The sequence below is a fragment of the Phacochoerus africanus genome, chromosome 3, assembly GCF_016906955.1.
Source record: "Phacochoerus africanus isolate WHEZ1 chromosome 3, ROS_Pafr_v1, whole genome shotgun sequence".
Lineage (NCBI taxonomy): Eukaryota > Metazoa > Chordata > Mammalia > Artiodactyla > Suidae > Phacochoerus > Phacochoerus africanus.
Window position 1 is genome coordinate 190,139,503 of NC_062546.1, and position 18,543 is coordinate 190,158,045.

General features: G+C 42.9%; 1 protein-coding gene across 2 annotated transcripts in view; it reads left to right on the forward strand.

Annotated features, from left to right (window-relative positions):
- The window catches only part of MOGAT1 (monoacylglycerol O-acyltransferase 1), a 40,063-nt gene that overhangs the window by 19,625 nt on the left and 1,895 nt on the right, over positions 1-18,543 (forward strand). Inside the window, exons 3-6 of one of the 2 annotated variants that reach the window (XM_047773626.1) lie at positions 602-806; positions 6,374-6,548; positions 7,878-8,077; positions 15,737-15,856. In XM_047773626.1, the coding sequence (XP_047629582.1) occupies positions 602-806; positions 6,374-6,548; positions 7,878-8,077; positions 15,737-15,856 (700 nt within the window). Of the gene's footprint in view, positions 1-601; positions 807-6,373; positions 6,549-7,877; positions 8,078-15,736; positions 18,128-18,543 lie in introns of those variants that run through there. The other variant, XM_047773627.1, reaches the window with a different exon arrangement.

Genomic DNA, 18,543 nt, shown 5'->3' on the forward strand with positions numbered 1-18,543 from the left:
CTATTTTTTTTTGTCTTTTTAGGGCCACACCCACAGCATATGGAGGTTCCCAGGCTAGGGGTTGAATCAGAGCTACAGCTGCCAGCCTACGCCACAGCCACAGCAAGGCCAGATCCGAGCCATGTCTGCGACACTGCAGCTCACAGCAGTGCTGGATCCTTAACCCACTGAGCGAGGCCAGGGATCCTCACGGATGCTAGTCAGGTTCGTTAACCACTGAGCCACAACGGGAACTCCGGTGAGTAGAATTATTTTATGTAGCATGGTTTTGAGCTGGGGAAGAATGGGAATTTGTTTTTATCACATATTTTCCCAAGCTTTTCCCTTTTCAGAGGGAGAAAGCCTATAATTCAGCCCAAGTTACTAAATGGAGTCTACGTGAAATTGACTGAAATCAGAAGGTTATGTGTGAAGGGCTCTAGGCTCAGGAAATAATTTAAAATTTTGGAAACAGCTCTACCTCAGGGAACTCAGATGAGTCATGTTCTCCATTTCCCCTTAAACATAGAACTAATTCTGAGTCCTTTTGTTTCTTATTGGAAACTAATCAGGGAACCTTTTTTTTTTTTTTTTTTTTAATCTCAATATAAATGTACTGCAGCTCGTCAAAACTTGGGACTTGGATCCAAGTCACAACTACATATTTGGGTTTCACCCCCATGGAGTGCTGGTCGTTGGCGCCTTTGGAAACTTTTGTACAAATTACTCGGAATTCAAGGAACTGTTTCCTGGCTTTACCGCCTATCTCCACGTGCTTCCATTTTGGTTCCGGTGCCCTTTCTTCCGAGAATATCTGATGAGTAGTGGTAAGTGAAGGCAGATCATTATTTCTACATTGTTCTGGTTTGGCAGGACCACAAAGAATATGCCCTCCCTAAGGAGTCGGGTTTACGGCTTCTTAGAGTAAAATCCTGCGTCTTTATCCCTCTCTGACCCTTCATATGTGTGGATGTTTCTTGCCTCCCCACTGGTTTGGGAGTGCCAGGAAGAAACAAAGGCTGTCTTTTTTCTTTTTTTCTGTAACACTCCATGTATCTAGCATTGCATCTGGAATTTAGGGATGGCCAATAGAAGTCAATGAAAATATAAAGTAATGAATGCATTGTGTATATGCAGATGTGGAGGAAAGAATCATGGCTCAAACAAGTGATATATTGCACCTTTGGAGAGGCGCTTTGTCTGTTTTTATGATGACTAGAGATGGAGTTAAGGCGGTTTATAAACTAAACATCCCGAGTCCCTTGTCTTTTACCTCCCAGATTAAGTACAACTTGGCTCAGAAATAAGAGTCTGTTCTACTCTGCTCCTCTGAACTAGTGGAAGACTTTGTGATTAGTGAAAACATAATTCTACCAATTCTGAGAATTAAATTCAGGAAAGCTACTATAAAGATGCTCTATGAATATGCGCAGAAGGCTAAGCTTGTGTTATTAGCTCTTATTTCAACTTAAGAGTCTCAATTTGTTTGATTTTCCAACTTGACCCATTTATAAGCATGAACTATAGTGCTTTATGTTAATGATCATTGTGTAGGTTAATTATTTTTGCCTTTGCATTTCTTGGCTGTAAAGAAATGGATAGTCCCTCAGACAAATTGTAATTTCAAAATCAGTAAGTGGCATAGTCGGAGATAGAATTGTTCATGGTCTTCCAGATTTTTTTTTATTACTTTCTATTATTTTCTCAATTCTCTGTTGTTATTATATAGCTGGTAGGAAATCACTAAGCACCAAAGGACCAGCATCCACAGCTGGGTTTTCGAATTCCATTTATGGACCTTCATCTATGTAATCCTGAGCTCAGAGCCCAGGTCAGGCTGCCACTGTATATGGCCTCTAGAGGGCGCACTAACACCTTTTCCCCCATCTCTTGAAGTAAGGGGAAAAAAAATTCTTTTGTTTCTAGTTTTGCAGACACTGGGTGAGAATTTTGGAAGAAAATTAAAGGGAATTTTTTTTAAATTTTATTTTTAGGGCTGTACCTGTTGCATATGGAGGCTTTCAACTTAGGGATCAAATCGGAGCTGTAGCCGCCACCTTATACCACAGCCACAGCTGCACCAGATCCGAGCCTCTTCTGCAACCTACACCAAAGCTCATGGCAACTCAGGATCCTTAACCCACTGAGCGAGGCCAGGGATTGAACCTGTGTCCTTATAGATGCTAGTCAGATTCATTTCTGCTGAGCTACCACAGGAACTCCAGGGAATTTTTAAAAATTTTATTTTTAAAGAAAATTCACAGAAATATATTGCTGTATACTGTTTGCTGATTCAAAGTCTAGCTATAGGTGGGTTTGGATGGTGTAACTGCAGGTGTTGCAAATTCGTGGCAGGAGCAACCCCTCTTCCTGGCCATGTCAGATACAAATAACCAACTTTAGGTTCTTTCTCCATGTGGAGCCACTGCCATTTACTAGAATTGGCATTTGAGATAAAGCCTGTCTACTAGACATCATGAGCTCTTCTCCTTTGCTGTAACCTGAGATGTCCTAGCGCTAAATAAAAACATCCAAACTTGCAGCCAGTGTAAACTTAGGCTGTCATGTCTTTAAAGAGTTCTCTGGCCTTCCCAGAACCAGCTTCCTAGGACAGCTCCTGGTCCAAGGTCACCCTTCTACTCTGCACTTGCCTCAGTGGCTGCCTCTGGGTGTGAAAGACAGACAGCCATGTGACCTAGGCTTCATGCAGTAAGGGACCCATAGGGTTTCAGAAGTCCTTTGCTGACAGGTGTCTGTTTTGCTCTTTTTTTTTTTGTCTTTTTTTTGTTGTTGTTGTTGTTGTTGCTATTTCTTGGGCCGCTCCCACGGCATATGGAGGTTCCCAGGCTAGGGGTTGAATCGGAGCTGTAGCCACCGGCCTACGCCAGAGCCACAGCAATGCAGGATCCAAGCCACGTCTGCAACCTACACCACAGCTCACGGCAACGCCGGATCGTTAACCCACTGAGCAAGGGCAGGGACCGAACCCGAAACCTCATGGTTCCTAGTCAGATTCGTTAACCACTGCGCCACGATGGGAACTCCTGTTTTGCTCTTACCCAAAAGATTTCTGTGGCTATAAGCTCTTGTAAGTCGGACATCTAACCCATTCCTCTTGGCCCATTTTGGTGAATCCACACCCAGCAGTTGTCGGGTAGAGCACACCCTGTGTCTCAAGGCTCATATTCCTTTCCGTCTACCCATTAATGGTGAGAAGGTAGCAGAGATGTGATCACAACAGCCTTATCTCTTATACACTTTAGATTTTATTATGTAGATTTTTTTATCGCTCAGCTTTTTATTGTAGCTTATTGATGAGAAACCTAACAGGGATTTTGAGCAAACTAGAGACTTGATTTTGCATGTTAGCTCATTCAGGCAGCAGCTGGGAGATGGGTGGGAGGGGGGCGAGCCTGGAGACTGTGACGATGGAAGGGACCTATTGCAGTCAGTGATCAAGGGAGAGGTGATGAGGGCCAGACTAGCACAGTGGCCATGGGGGTGGAAATACAAAACAAGGCATCAATGTGAAAAGTAGTTGGTAGATTCAACAAAGATTTAGTGGACTGATTCAGCCTCATGAAAGCAGCAACTGCATTTTGTCATCATATCAAGATTGTACTCAGTAGTTGTTCTGGGATGAATGAATGAGTTAGTGAGTAATGAGTCCGCATGGTGGCTGAGAAGCGGGGGACATGTAGGGATGATATCTACATTCCTACACTCCTGATGGGGTGACCGGCTGGGCGAGGATGCCACTCACGTTGATAGGTCATGTTGGAAGAAAAACAACTTTGTGGAGGAAGTAAATGCACGAGGTTGGGAAACGTGAGGTTTGAGGTGTCTCTGAGCTGTCCAGGTAGGCCTGTCTTTTGAGCTACTGGAGGTGTGGGCCTGGTGCTCGGGAGGAAGGACTCGCAGGTGATGGATTTGGGAGAACACAGCACACATAAGCGGTATTTGAATCCATGTGTAGAGGCAGTAGAGACACTGAGGGAGCCCATCTTAGTTTAGCTGCTCTAAGACAATACCATAGACTGGGTGTGATAGAATAGTAGAAATGTATTTCTCACAGTCTTAAGTCCGGGAAGTCCAGGATTGAGGCACTGGCAGATCCTGTGTCTGGTGGTGGTCTGCTTCTGGTTTGCAGGCATGCATCTTCTCGTATCTTTGCTTGGTGGAAACAGCACGCTAGCTCCCTTTCTCTCCCTATAATGACTTCAATACCATTCATGAGGGCCCAACTCTCATGACCCGATTACCTCCCAAAGACCCCAGCTCCTAATACCATGGTATGGGGGATTAGGATTTCAACAAATGAATTTTCAAAGAATGTAAATGTTCAGTGTCTGACAGCCCTAAGAAATAGCATTTACGGATGGCCTGAAGAAAGGAATTCTAAGGAGAAAACTGAGAAGAGTCGAGAGATCAGTGAAGACTGCCCCATGTCTGGAAATCCCAGAGGCCCTCATTCCAATGGAAGTGATGCCTCTGGCTCTCAAGGCATGCAGAGCAGAATGGCCATGCCTTGAGCTCAGTGAAAGTTCATACCCGTCTGGGCTCAGGTTTTCTACCCTCTAACCCACCCTCCTCTGCATCCTCTCTCTCTCTCTCTCTCTCTTTTTTTTTTTTTGTCTTTTTCCCTTTTCTAGGGCCACTTCTGCAGCATATGGGGGTTCCCAGGCTAGGGGTCTAATTGGAGCTGTATCCACTGGCCTATGCCAGAGCCACAGCAACGTGGGATCCAAGCCGTGTCTGCGACCTACACCACAGCTCACGGCAGCGCCAGATCATTAACCCACTGAGCAAGGGCAGGGATTGAACCCGCAACCTCATGGTTCCTAGTCGGATTCATTAACCACTGCGCCACAACAGGAACTCCTGCATCTTCTCTCTTTCTCTCTTTTTTTTTGCATGCACCTGCAGCATGCAGAAGTTCCTGGGCCAGGACCAGTGCCACAGCAGCAATCTGAGCCACAGCAGTTACACCAGTCCCTAACTTTCTGAGCTACCAGGGAACTGCAAAGGATGTACTTAATTTATTAATTAATTAATTTTTTTCTTTTTAGGCCTGCACCTGAGCATATGGAAGTTCCCAGGTTAGAGGTCAAATCGGAACTGCAGCTGCTGGCCTATGCCACAGCCATAGCAATGCCAGATCTGAGCCCACATCTGCAACCTACACCATAGCTCACAGCAACTCGGGATCCTTAACCCACTGAGCAAGGCCAGGGATTGAACCTACATCCTCATGGATACTAGTTGGGTTCATAACCTGCTGAGCCACAATGGGAACTCCCTAAATGATATTTTTATTACTATTATTTTTTGGCCATGCCCATGGCATGCAGAAGTTTCCAGGCCAGGAAGAGAACCTGAGCCACAGCAGTGACAACACCAAATCTTTAATCTTCTGAGCCATCAGAGATCTCCTGCGTCTTCTCTTAAGAGAATGGCTGATCATTCAGAATCTTGTCCTAATTTTATGTCCCTCCAGTAATTTCCTTTGAGAGATGAGGTGCTATGTCTTGATAAAGCTAACACCTTTCTTAATGACTAAAAAATGGATAAAATCAAGAAAGGAAGAAAGTAATAAAACATTAGAAAGCAGTTATCTCTGAAATATAGATTATACATGGTTTGTTTCCATCTTTATACTTTTCCTTCAGGAGTTCGTAGTATTTTTCTTCAAGGGTACAGAGTACAATTAAAATCTGAAAAGGAGTCTTTAAAGTTATTTTTACATGGGAAAGTCTGATACAAAGACTGAACAATTATGTAACTATGTCTTAAATAAAAAATTTACCAAAGTCAAAGTAGACATTTTGGAACTGTGCACAGATCTGGCAATTGGTGTAGGTTATTTGTCAAATGTCTACGTTTTTGAAACCATTTGCATTATAAATCCACATTTGGGAAATAAGAATCCATATAGGCTATTTGAAAACTAGCCATTGTGTGTTCAGAAGATCCAGTGCCGCCTCTTGGAGGATGTACTTTTGGGTTCTGAGCAAGGATCTGCCCGGGTATGATCAAGACCCCCACATACAGCTGTGCAGGTTGTGCACTGAACAACTCTGGGGGCACTTTTTACCCATGATACAGTGTGAATGGAGTCTATAGAATTGAGCAGTACACAACCTACCCAAACAAGTAGTAGACCTAGAAATGATCAAGTGATATTTTAAAGACCTAACCCATCACCTGCCAAAATGTTAGATCTTATTAATAGAATTGATTACCAAAGATTTGGCTGTGAAAAAATGATAAACCTGCAAAATGCTCCAAATATAAGCAGCATAGACATTTTGTTAAATATTTGCCGGTGCCATAGAATATTATGGTAAATATTTTAAAGGGTCGTTAGTTAACACCTTCTGTTTTATTCACCGAGGGCCAGTCTCAGTTTCTAAGAAAAGCGTGTCCCACGTGCTACGAAAGGAAGGAGGTGGGAACATTTCTGTCATCGTGCTTGGGGGAGCAGAAGAATCCCTGGATGCCCATCCCGGAAAGTTCACTCTGTTCATCCGCCAGCGGAAGGGATTTGTGAAAATGGCCTTGACCCATGGGTAAGTGGCTTTTCACTTCAGGGAACTGGGTCAGGGAAGTTAACACATTATTACATGAACACAAAGAAGTAAAGTAATTTTTCTGGCATGTAAAGACAGACATCCTAATTGGCTTTCCAAAGAAAATAGATATGAATATTTATGGGGAATGGAGTCCAGCCTTCCCACTAACCTAGTTCAATGTCATGGGATCCAGCTATTCAACTTGTCTTTAAAAGCAAGACAAGGAGTTCCTATTGTGCCTCAGCAGTAATGAACCCAACTAGGATCTATGAGGATGCGTGTTCAATCCCTGGCCTTGCTCAGTGGGTCAGAGATCCTGTATTGCAGTGAGCTGTGGTGTGGGTTGCAGACGCGGCTCGGATCCTGCATCACTATGGCTGTGGTGTAGGCTGGCAGCTGCAGCTCTGATTCATCCCCTAGCCTGGGAGCTTCCATGCGCTATGGGTGTGGCCCTAAAAAGAAAAAAACCAAGACAAAACAAAAAAGGCAAAATTTTATATACTCAGTGTAAATTTCCAGCCAAATGAACCAGTGAACCATGACCAAAGCCAGAGATGAAACAGAAGCTTCCTGGAATCTTGATTTTTCTATAGAATAAAATTCCACAAATTGCTAAGACTGAAGTACTTCAGGTGTAAGTCAGTTTCCATGTATGGAACATGAACTTAGTGATATGGGGGCTTGGGAACATTAAAAAAATTGTTAGGAATCTGTTGGGAAAGTCAGCTGGGCTGAATGGAATATTTAAATCCTTTTCATTGAAAATTCTGGAGTTCCTGTCGCGGCGCAGTGGTTAATGAATCCGACTAGGAACCATGAGGTTGCGGGTTCAGTCCCTGCCCTTGCTTAGTGGGTTAAGGATCCGGCATTGCCGTGAGCTGTGGTGTAGGTTGCAGATGCGGCTCGGATCCCGAGTTGCTGTGGCTCTGGCGTAGGACAGTGGCTACAGCTCCGATTCGACCCCTAGCCTGGGAACCTCCATATGCCGCGGGAGCGGCCCAAATAAAAAAAAAAAAAAAAAAGAAAAGAAAATTCTCATTCTTGGGAGTTCCTGTCGTGGCTCAGTGGTTAACAAATCTGACTAGGAACCATGAGGTTGCGGGTTCAATCCCTGGCCTTGCTCAGTGGGTTAAGGACCCAGCGTTGCCGTGAGCTGTGGTGCTCACTTGGATCTGGTGTTGCTGTGGCTCTGGTGTAGGCTGGTGGCTATGGCTCCGATTCGACCCCTAGCCTGGGAACCTCCATATGCTGAGGGTGCGGCCCCAGAAAAGGCAAAAAGACAAAAACAAAAACAAAATTCTCATTCTTCCCCCTTGTCATTTGCAGTGCTTATTTGGTGCCCGTGTTTTCTTTTGGTGAAAATGAGCTGTTTAAACAAATTAGCAACCCTGAAGGCTCCTGGCTTCGAACTGTGCAGGAGAAACTACAGAAGATCATGGGGTTTGCTTTGCCACTGTTCCATGCCAGAGGAATTTTTCAATACAATTTTGGCCTGATGCCCTATAGGAAACCCATCCATACTGTTGGTATGTACAGCAGACTAGAGGCTTGTTAAATTGAGTAAAAGGATTACCTTATTTTGAGTAATGTTTATTGTTACTAAAGTAGCTTTGAGTAAGGACTTCCTGTAGTCCTATAGATGTTATTTGAGCTTCACGTACAACATACCTTTTATTTATGAAATGACTGTATTTTCCACTTGAATGGGAATTGATTACTTTTAAAAATATTGTTATAGAGCTAAAGATAGAATCCAATTTTGTCTTCCATCATGATCAATTCCAAGCGTCTGGATATAGTTCCCTGGGCTATACAGCAGGACCTCATTGCTTATCCATCCTATGTATAATAGTTTGCATCGACCAACCCCAAACTCCCAGTCCATCCCACTCCCTCCCTCACACCCCTTGGCAACCACAAGTCTGCTTTCTATGTCTGTGAGTCTGTTTCTGTTTTATAGATAGTCTCATTTGTGCCATGTTTTGTAAGTACTGCACACTAACCAGTTATGCCACTGGAGCTATGCTCATTTGTGCCGTATTTTAGATTCCACATATAAATGATATCGTATGGTATTTATCTTTCTCTTTCTGACTTACTTCACTTAGTATGAGAATCTCTAGTTTCATCCATGTTGCTACAAATGGCATTACTTTGTTCTTTTTTATGGCTGAGTAGTATTCCATTGAGTATATGTACCACATCTTAATTCATTCGTCTGTCGACGGACATTTAGGATGCTTCCATGTCTTGGCTATTGTGAATAGTCTGAGCTTATCTTTTGATTATGGATGTGACAGAAGTGTTTATTTCATTTTTATTCTTATGGCGACACTGAAAAAATGCAAACAATCCCTATAACACCTGACATGACGGCTGCCACTAACACTCATGTATCAGCTGTGCACAGAAATCAATACTGACATTAAGAAGATGTTTATTACATACTAGCCAAATGTACAGAAGGAAGTGGTGTGGCTTTGGGATGATTTTGAATGCTTCATTTATCTTCTCTGAGCCTCAGATTTTACAACTTCAAGAGGAGACTGTTCAAACTGTCCCATCTTTTCAGGGTGACCCTGGGGCTTAGATGACACGATACGTGGGAAAGCTGTCTGTACCTCCCAGGTGCTAGGCGAGTGAGGGTTAGTAAACAGAGTAGAATGCTTCCTGAGCAGGTTGTTAAGGGATATCCAATAGTGTTTCAATTTCTCTTTGTAAACATTCTTGCTAAAATGTTAATCTGAATCAAACCATGAGGAAATAATCAGACAAATTCTGGTTGAGTGACATTGTAGAAAACTCGTGGCCTGGATTCTTCAGAAAAATCAATGTTGTCAAAGACCATAAGGAGAGAATACTTGGAGTTTCTGCTGTGGTGCCTTGGATTAAGAATTTGACTGAAGAGGCTTGGGTCACTGCAGAAGCACAGGTTCAATCCCTGGCCCAGCACAGTGGGCTAAGGATCTGGTGTTGCTGCAGCTGTCGTGTAGGTTGCAGCTGCAGCTTGGATTTGATCTCTGGCCTAGGAACTTCCATATGCCATGTGCAGGGCCATAAAAATTTTAAAAAAATTGTTTTTCATTTTTAAGAAGTTCCCATCGTAGTTACCAGTTAATGAACCCAAACTAGTATCCATAAGGATGTGGGTCTTGCTCAGTGGGTTAAGGATACGCCATTGCTGCGAGCTGTGGTGTAGGTTGCAGATGGGGCTTGGATCCCGTGTTGCTGTGGCTGTGGCATAGCCCAGCGGCTCCAGCTCCAACTGGACCCCTAGCCTGGGAAACTCCGTGTGCTGTGGGTGCAGCCTTAAAAAGACCAAAAAAAAAAAAAAATTAAATTAAAAAAACAACTGTGGTGGATTGGGAGGAAACAGCTATAAAGGATATTATTGAGACAGCTGATTAAGTTGAATGTAGATGAAGTACAAAATAATGTTGCATGGAGGTTAAAGTCCTTGGAAGTGACTATGATGGTGTGTTATATAGGACAGGGTTTTTGTTCTTGGGTATACATGCTAAAATATTTAGGGATGAGAACATGATCAAATCAATGATGTCTGCTTTCAAATGGTTCTATAAAAATAATACAGAGTTCCTGTTGTGGTACAGCGGAAACGAATCTGACTAGTGTCCATGAGGATGCGGGTTCAATCCCTGGCCTCATTCGGTGAGTGGGTTGGGGATCTGGCATTACTGTTGAGCTGTGGTGTAGGTTGTAGACATGGCTCGGATCCCATGTGGCTGTGGCTGTGGCATAGGCCTGGAGCTGTACCTCCAATTCTACCCCTAGCCTGGGAGTTTCCATGTGCCGCAGGTGCAGCTCTAAAAAGGCAATAAGTAAATAAATAAAAATAATACTAATGTGTATTAGCCATATACATGTTGTATGTGTGCATTTGTGTGCAAAATGTTTAAAATTGGTGAGTGTAGGGGAAGGGCATACAAGTACCTATTGCATTATTTTTTCTGTAGGTTTGAATTTTTTTTTTCTTAGTTCTGCTGCTGCAGCATATGGAAGTCCCTAAGCTAGGGATCACACTGGAGCTGCAGCTGCCAGCCTACGCTACAGCACAGCAACATGGGTACCGAGCCACATCTGTGACCTCCACCCAGCTTGTGGCAACACAGGATCCTTAACCCACTGAGCCAAGTCAGGGATCGAACGCACATCCTCATGGATACCAGTCAGGTTCATAACCTGCTGAGCCAGAATGGGAATTACTGAAAAAAAGAATTTTTTTTTTGATCAAAAAGTTAGAGAAGGGAATGTACCTTCTTTAAATAAAACCGGTTTGGAACCACTTGAGGACAAAAGTAGTCCATTTTGTTTCAAATCATCCTATTCCTGGTGGGGGAAAAGCAGGCTAAGGGATTTTCTGGAATAGAAAGGAAGGAAGGGGAACCTAGTTTAAATTTTAATTGTAAAGTAGGGATAAAAGGGGATAATAATATTAAGGGGATTTTAGTGTGGTGTCTGGTATAACACCACATTAAATGTGGTTATTAAGTGCTCAGTAAATATTCATGAGAGTGTGTGTGTGTGTGTGTGTGTGTGCATGCACGCGCGTGAACACATACATGCAGACATACACACACGTATCTATACACACATGCTTACATTGGGCATCTTCTGAGATTCCACCATAAGCCAGAGGTTGCCCTTGAACCCAGGTCTTGACCCTTTGCCACTCCCCTCTGCCCAGCTCTCTGCCTGGTATCTCTAGTGTACAGCCATGCAGGATGTAGAGAAAAAGTAAGTTCTGTGTGAGATCGTTAGAGAACTATGCAGACTTTTCATGATTATGGAAAGCTAGAACAAAGACTTATTGTGAAAGATCTACTCCTTGCCTCCACAAGAAGAAAGTAATGCCCATCTCCAAGCTCTTCTCCAGCTGGAAATACAATAGTTCCCAAAGCTGCTCATTCTTCATCATAGGTAAATACAGCACAGCACTGCAAAATAGAGCAAGACTGTTGTGTAAGGCGATAGTGACATCATTCATTTTGAATTGCTGGATGGAATTAGAGAAAGGAACAAAGGAGCATGCCAGCTATAAAAAGCACTGAAACATAAACAAGAGCTGAGATTCGCAACTCTACCGCAAGTGGATATTAGCTGATTTTTCCAAGGCAAGGAGTTCTACCTCCAAGAGCAGCCCGATGCAGCTGTTTTTTTTCCTTTGTGTTATAAAAAGCAGTCATGCTGCAGTTTGTGGCTTAGTCTTAGGTTGAAAACAACTTTCTTCTTCTGAGTAGTTAAAAATCCTGTCGCAGAGAGAAGGAATCCTGATCTTCTAGGACTCTGGGGACTCTTGGCAGATTTGCAAGTTTTTGTTTTGTTACCTCTGTCTCTATCCCTAAAAGGTAATTGAGAAAGGTTTCTTAATCTCTAATCCAGTTGGGGGTTCATTTATTTTATTTTATTTTCATCTTTTTAGGGCTGTACCCATGGCACATGGAAGTTCCCGGGCTTGTTTTTGAGTTGGAGTTGCAGCTGCTGGCCTATGCCACAGCAACGTGGAGTTCCAGCAGCATCTGCGACCTACACCACAGCTCATGGCAAGGCTGGATGCTTAACCCACTGAGCAAGGCCAGGGATTCCCACACCTCATGGATACTAGTTGGGTTTGTTGCACTACAATGGGAAGTCCAGTTTGGGGTTCACTTATTAATGAGGGCAGGAGTGATGGAATCTTTAATTTCCTCCGTGTGTGTGTGTGTGTGTGTGTGTGTGTGTGTGTATGCATGTATTTTATTTTTTATTTTATTTTTATTATTTTTTGTCTTTTTGCCATTTTCTTGGGCCGCTCCCACAGCATATGGAGGTTCCCAGGCTAGGGGTTGAATCGGAGCTATAGCCGATGGCCTACGCCAGAGCCAGAGCAACACAAGATCTGAGCTGCATCTTCGACCTACACCACAGCTCACGGCAATGCTGGATCCTTAACCCACTGAGCAAGGCCAAGGATCGAACCCGCAACCTCATGGTTCCTAGTCAGATTCATTAACCACTGAGCCATGACGGGAACTCCTATGTGCATGTATTTTAGAAACAAGACAAGTATAACTGTGTCTTTCTCACAGTTTAAAGGGAAAAGTCTTATGGTGATAAATTCAATACATATAAGTATGTTTGAGCTCTCTAGAAGAACTCTCTGAAATATAATAAAACCATCACTAGGAAAGCAACAGGATTGAAATTAACTGGAGGAAAGCTCATAGGAAATAAGACTCAATTAACAATTCAGAATTGGAGTTCCTGCTGTGGCACTGGCTTAAGAATCCAACTGTAGCAGCTCAGGCAGCTGCGGAGGCACAGATTTGATCCCTGTCCCTGCACAGTGGGTTAAAGGATCCTGTGCTGCTGCAGGTATGGAGTAGGTCACAGCTGTGGCTTGGATCCAGTCCCTGGCCGGGGAACTTCCATATGGCCCATGTATGGCCATTAAAACAAAAAATCCAGACTTCACAAATCCTAACTGAAGTAAGCCAGGAACAAAATGCTTCATCTTCTTAGACTGCTGTTATCTCTTTGTAAGTCCCAGCTCCCACCAGGAATAGTTGTACCTGACCTCTCCTTGGGAAGATTTCACGAAGAAAACAGAAGCTATTTCTATAAAACCATGAACTTGTTAGTAGGTCTGCAGGTAGCTTTCTCAATTGCATGTAAATTGCTGTTTGTTTGTTTTTTTTCCCCTCAAACAATGATGAAGTTCAGAGCTAGAAGGAAGCTTCAGGATCAGTTATGCTGTTATCCTGTACAGGTGAAAATTAAGGCCAGAGAGGAAACGTAGTTCCTAGCTTGGGGTACTTGCTGGTGAGTTAGCGCTGGATCTGGTCAGTTCCAGTCCTGTGCTTCTTGTGCAACATGAGCCCCCGTCACATCAGCCTCTCTTAGCCTGTATTTCAACCACAACTGAAAGCAAGATGGTTATGTTGAATTACAAAGGACGCATGTCTACTATATCTAAGTTTGACATTCAGGCTATCAAGGAAAACTGCACATAAGCTTCTTGAGGCTAAATCTGGTTAAAAAGTTAGGAATTTGAGACTATTAACGTTGCGATGAGGAGATTTATATCCTAGATCATGTATAACTTTGTGTATTTAGACACACATATATAACACCTTATGATATGTGTGTGTGTTTTTTTTTTGTCTTTTTTTGTTGTTGTTGCTATTTCTTGGGCCGCTCCCGCGGCATATGGAGGTTCCCAGGCTAGGGGTTGAATCGGAGCTGTAGCCACCGGCCTACGCCAGAGCCACAGCAACGCGGGATCCGAGCCGCGTCTGCAACCTACACCACAGCTCACGGCAACACCGGATCGTTAACCCACTGAGCAAGGGCAGGGACCGAACCCGCAACCTCATGGTTCCTAGTCGGATTCGTTAACCACTGCGCCACGACGGGAACTCCGTGTGTGTGTTTTATGTGTGTATATCACGCCCTTCTCTGTGCTCCCTCACTTCCCATACTGTTGTCACACTTCCTTCTTCCTCTGGTTTCCTCTTAAATAACCACCTTTTGTTATTGGCGTGGACTGGGCCTTGGATGTAGCAGGGGGAGTCCCAGGGTAGCCAGTGGAAACCCTGGGAGCACTGTTCTGTTACCTGCAGCCCCATTTGACCTCACGCCCAAGCTAATCAAAGGTAATAAGAAGCATTTTTCTGCCCAGAGGGTCATTGAACATCAGGTACATGTTCAACTCTTGGCGTCAGTATCAGCATCAGCCCAGCAGAGGGCGCAATGAGTATCACAGAGGACCCAGGAAAGCAGATGCTGGAGCCACTGTATCTAGTCTTTTATTAAAATCTGAGACGAGTGAGCTAAAAGTTATTTATTATATAAATGCCTTAAAAGACATGTAGGAGTTTCTAGGTTTTAAAAAATTGCTTCATTGTTAATTATACGGGTAACACCAATGCCTTCTCTTATAGAAAATTCATACAATGCAGATAAAATGTAAGCTCCCCCATCTCTTTCTCCCTCCCTCCCTCCCTCCAGGTAACAGGTAATGGTTATCAGTCTTTCTTGGCAGACTTTCTTGCTACACTAAAAGTTTCTAATGCACCTAGAAATGGAATTTTTTTTTTTTTTTGGTCGTTTTGCCCTTTTTTTGAGCTGCTCCCTCGCTATATAGAGGTTCCCAGGCTAGGGGTCTAATCGGAGCTGTAGGCACCGGCCTACACCACAGCCACAGCAACTTGGGATCCGAGCTGCGTCATCGACCTACACCACAGCTCAGGGCAACACCAGATCCTTAACCCACTGATCGAGGCCAGGGATCGAACCTGCAACCTCATGGTTCCTAGTCAGATTCGTCAACCACTGTGCCACGACAGGAACTTCTGGAATTTTTTTAAATAAATAGAATCGTACTATATTATTTTACAACTTCCCCCCTACCTGCTACATTTTAGCCATCTATGTATGTGTACACATGATTATTTCATTTTTTCAGCTGAGATATAGTTGCATATAGCAGCTTAGTTTCAAGTGTTGAGTTGATATTTGTACATATGGTAAAATGATCACCACCTTAAGTCTATTTTATATGTCACCATACATAGTTGAAAAATATTATTTAAAAAAAATTTGTTGCCAAGGATTCCATTGAATGAATGGTCTGTGGTTCACTTAATAATCTTTCTATTGAAACTTTTGGTTGCTTTTGTTTTCCACTGTTCCAAACAGTGGCATCCTTATGAATTAAGTGTGTTTTCTAGTACAGACACTTAGCAGTGAAGATACATATTCTTTTCATTTTTTTTAGGATGACATTACAAAGAGCCAGGATCTCATGATTCAAGATTTCCCGGGTAGTGATAATAGGGCACTGTGGTCTGGCTGTCAGCTGTACCCGAGGGAGCGAGCTGGTGACGTGCACACACACAGCTCTGTCCTCTTACAGCTGCAGTCAGCACAGTAGTTCATTTGACTCAAAGTCAAAACCACCAGGGTCCTGACAATCCAGCGTCTGCTGAGAAGGAACGCTCTTTATTTGTTATCAAAAGGGGTGGTGTGACCACTGCAGGCAGCCAGTAAAATGAAAAAGGAGGGGCGCTGGCAGGCCTGACGTGTTCTGATTGGGCAGATCTTTCTAGGGCTGTCCATTAGAGACAGGAGTCTGTGGTGGAGTGGCTTTGGTTTCTTCTGCATGATGTATTCTCTGTTTTTTGCAGTGGGCCGCCCCATCCCAGTTCCTCAGACCCTGCACCCAACCTCAGAGCAGATTGAAGAGTTGCATCAGACCTACATGGAGGAGCTAAGGAAATTATTTGAGGCGCACAAAGGGAAATACGGTATTCCAGAGCATGAAACTCTCATTTTTAGATAACTCTCCTCTTAGACGCATACAAGAGGGCTAGAGAACATCGCGTTGCAAGAACAAATAATTTAAATAAGTTACTTTTTTTCTTTGACTGTGGAATCAGATTTGTAACTGAGAGGTATTTTGTATGGTGGCAGATGTTGGTTTTTGTCTGTGGTAACTAAAAATCTGGTGGGCGACTGTATGGTAAAGTTGGAGATGATTACAGCCTTTTCAAAAGTCTTCTTTCTGGAGGAAGATAAAACTTGTTTTACAAGTTAAGAAAAGGCTTATAATTATACATATGCTTTAAAAAATGGCAGCTTCAAAAAAGAATTAGACTCTTTTACTAAATATCACAATAATTTAATGTGGTTTTGCTGAGTACGACAGCTGTTGTTTAGCACAGCTGGAACATTTACGAAACAGTATGTAAAATAATTTGCCATGTAGAGCTAGAGGCATTTTTTTTTTTTTTTCTTTTCCTGCTTGCACAGTCCACTCGTTAGCCAGTAATATGACTTTAAGACTTAGTTCATTTGGTCCTTTAGGTCATAGCAACCAATGCATTTTACACAATATTAAAGAGGGTTTTTTTTTGCCATTTTGGAAATGGACTGAATCTACCATATGGAGACCCATGTGGAGAAGAATATGTCTTCTCTCTTCTAATCATATTTAGAAATACTCATCCGTGTCATTTTCTTAGAAATACATTCACTTACTACAGGCAAAGAGGTCTCTTGGAGGACATACTTTTGACATGTTTTAAGACTTTTTGTAATTCCAAAAGATTTTCACGGTAATGGAAGTGGTCTTAATTTTCTTCCCTTAAGGCCTCTTCTGGTAAGGTGAGCTCTGAAAGAAAGTGCCCTCTCTAGGGACAGGTGACTGGTTCATAGCTGACACAGGTTACATGATTCTCCTGGGAACCAGAACGTTAGGTCCAAGAGAGCGTGAGCCTTCCCTTCTGTTCCCTGATGTCCCCCAGGGCCTGGGTCAGCTCATGATGCTTGGTAGGCATGAAATAAGTCCTTGTTTCATGAATGTATTCCTAGGTGAACACATAAGCTTTGCCAGAAGGTGATGTGTCTTTAAAGCTATGCTATAGGATGCCACCAATTCTAGGAAAAGACCCATTTTCAGGAGATAATTTGCTAGGGCTGATGGTCCCATGCCAGTACTTGACAATGCCGCAGGTTAGTTTCTCAGGAGCAAGTCAGAAGGAGGTTGCTGAGACTCAGTCTCTAAGCCTTAGGTAATTAATTATTCAATAAGTAAGAGAATGTCTAGTTTCCCAATCATCTCCACCGCTGCCTGTTACCTCTCACCTCCTCCATTCTCCATATCTGGGGGCAACTACCTTCAGTTGTTATAACTTATTGGTAATATGTGTTAAAGCCACTGATTTTTAAAACATCAAGCCATGGGCTAGAGCGCAAATAGGGTTTAGCAACAGTAAAACAGACTCATGCTGGGTAACGTCTTGAGTAGAAAAGGATTTCACACACAAAAAAGTGAACCTTCTCAATTGTTCCATATAGGACTTTTTGGCCAGCATCCCTCTGGCTTCATGTGGTAGAGCAGTCCAGGAGTCCATTGACCCATGGCCTTAAAAAGACATCAAATTTTTTTTTTTTTTTTTTTTTGTCAAAGCAGGAAATAGGACACATTTTGGTAGATGTGGCTAATTTGACTATAAATCCTTTGGAGTATTACTCAATACCAAACAAATGTAAAAGAAGCTCCACTTACATAAAATTACACCCTAGCTGGTCACAAGTCAGTATTTCAGAAGACTCTGTGGCCCAGATAACCACAGCAACTAAAGGCCTTTATATTATTATAAAACCCATGATTTTCATTCCTTTGGAGCAGTTTATGAAAATCTCATGACACAGTCTTTTCGCAGTTTCGCAAAGGTATGTATGACTTTTAATCTCACACTCAGTACTGTCAGGGCCTGACTGACCACTAACTTCCACTGCATCACCTAGAAAACAGTGAAAGCCCATATAGGGTAAAGCAGAGGCACTGAAAAATGCGAAAAGTTCTGCTCTGATGAATTTATCTAGAATTTTGCCATTGCAAAATCTAGACATCAGCAACTTTAATTCTTGGCCTGCACAAAATCTTATTTTTAAGTACGTATTAGGGAGTTTACCTCTTCCTTTCTTAGGGTCTCCAAAGGTCTAAATCCAGCCAGGCCAGAACTCCTTTCATACATTTTTTTTCTTTTTTTTGTATCTTCTAGGGCTGCACCCGAGGCATATGGTGGTTCCCAGGCTAGGGGTCTAATCAGAGCTACAGCTGCTGGCCTTCGCCAGAGCCACAGCAACTTGGGATCTGAACCACATCTGCAACCTACACCACAGCTCATGGCAACACCAGATCCTTAACCCACTGAGCGAGGCCAGGGATTGAACCCTCAAGCTCATGGTTCCTAGTTGGATTTGTTAACCACTGAACCATGACGGGAACTCCCTAGAAGTCCTTTCATAAACTCAAAGCATCAGTTCCATATAGTCCTACAGGTTGCAAATGAATGTTCTGAATTTTTGCTGCAACATAAACGTGAGTCATGAATTGCATTTAGTAGTATATTTTGATGGAGCTCTCCATTTTAAAGGTTCTCATCTAATCTGTAATTGCATATAAAATTTAAACAGTAAAACAATG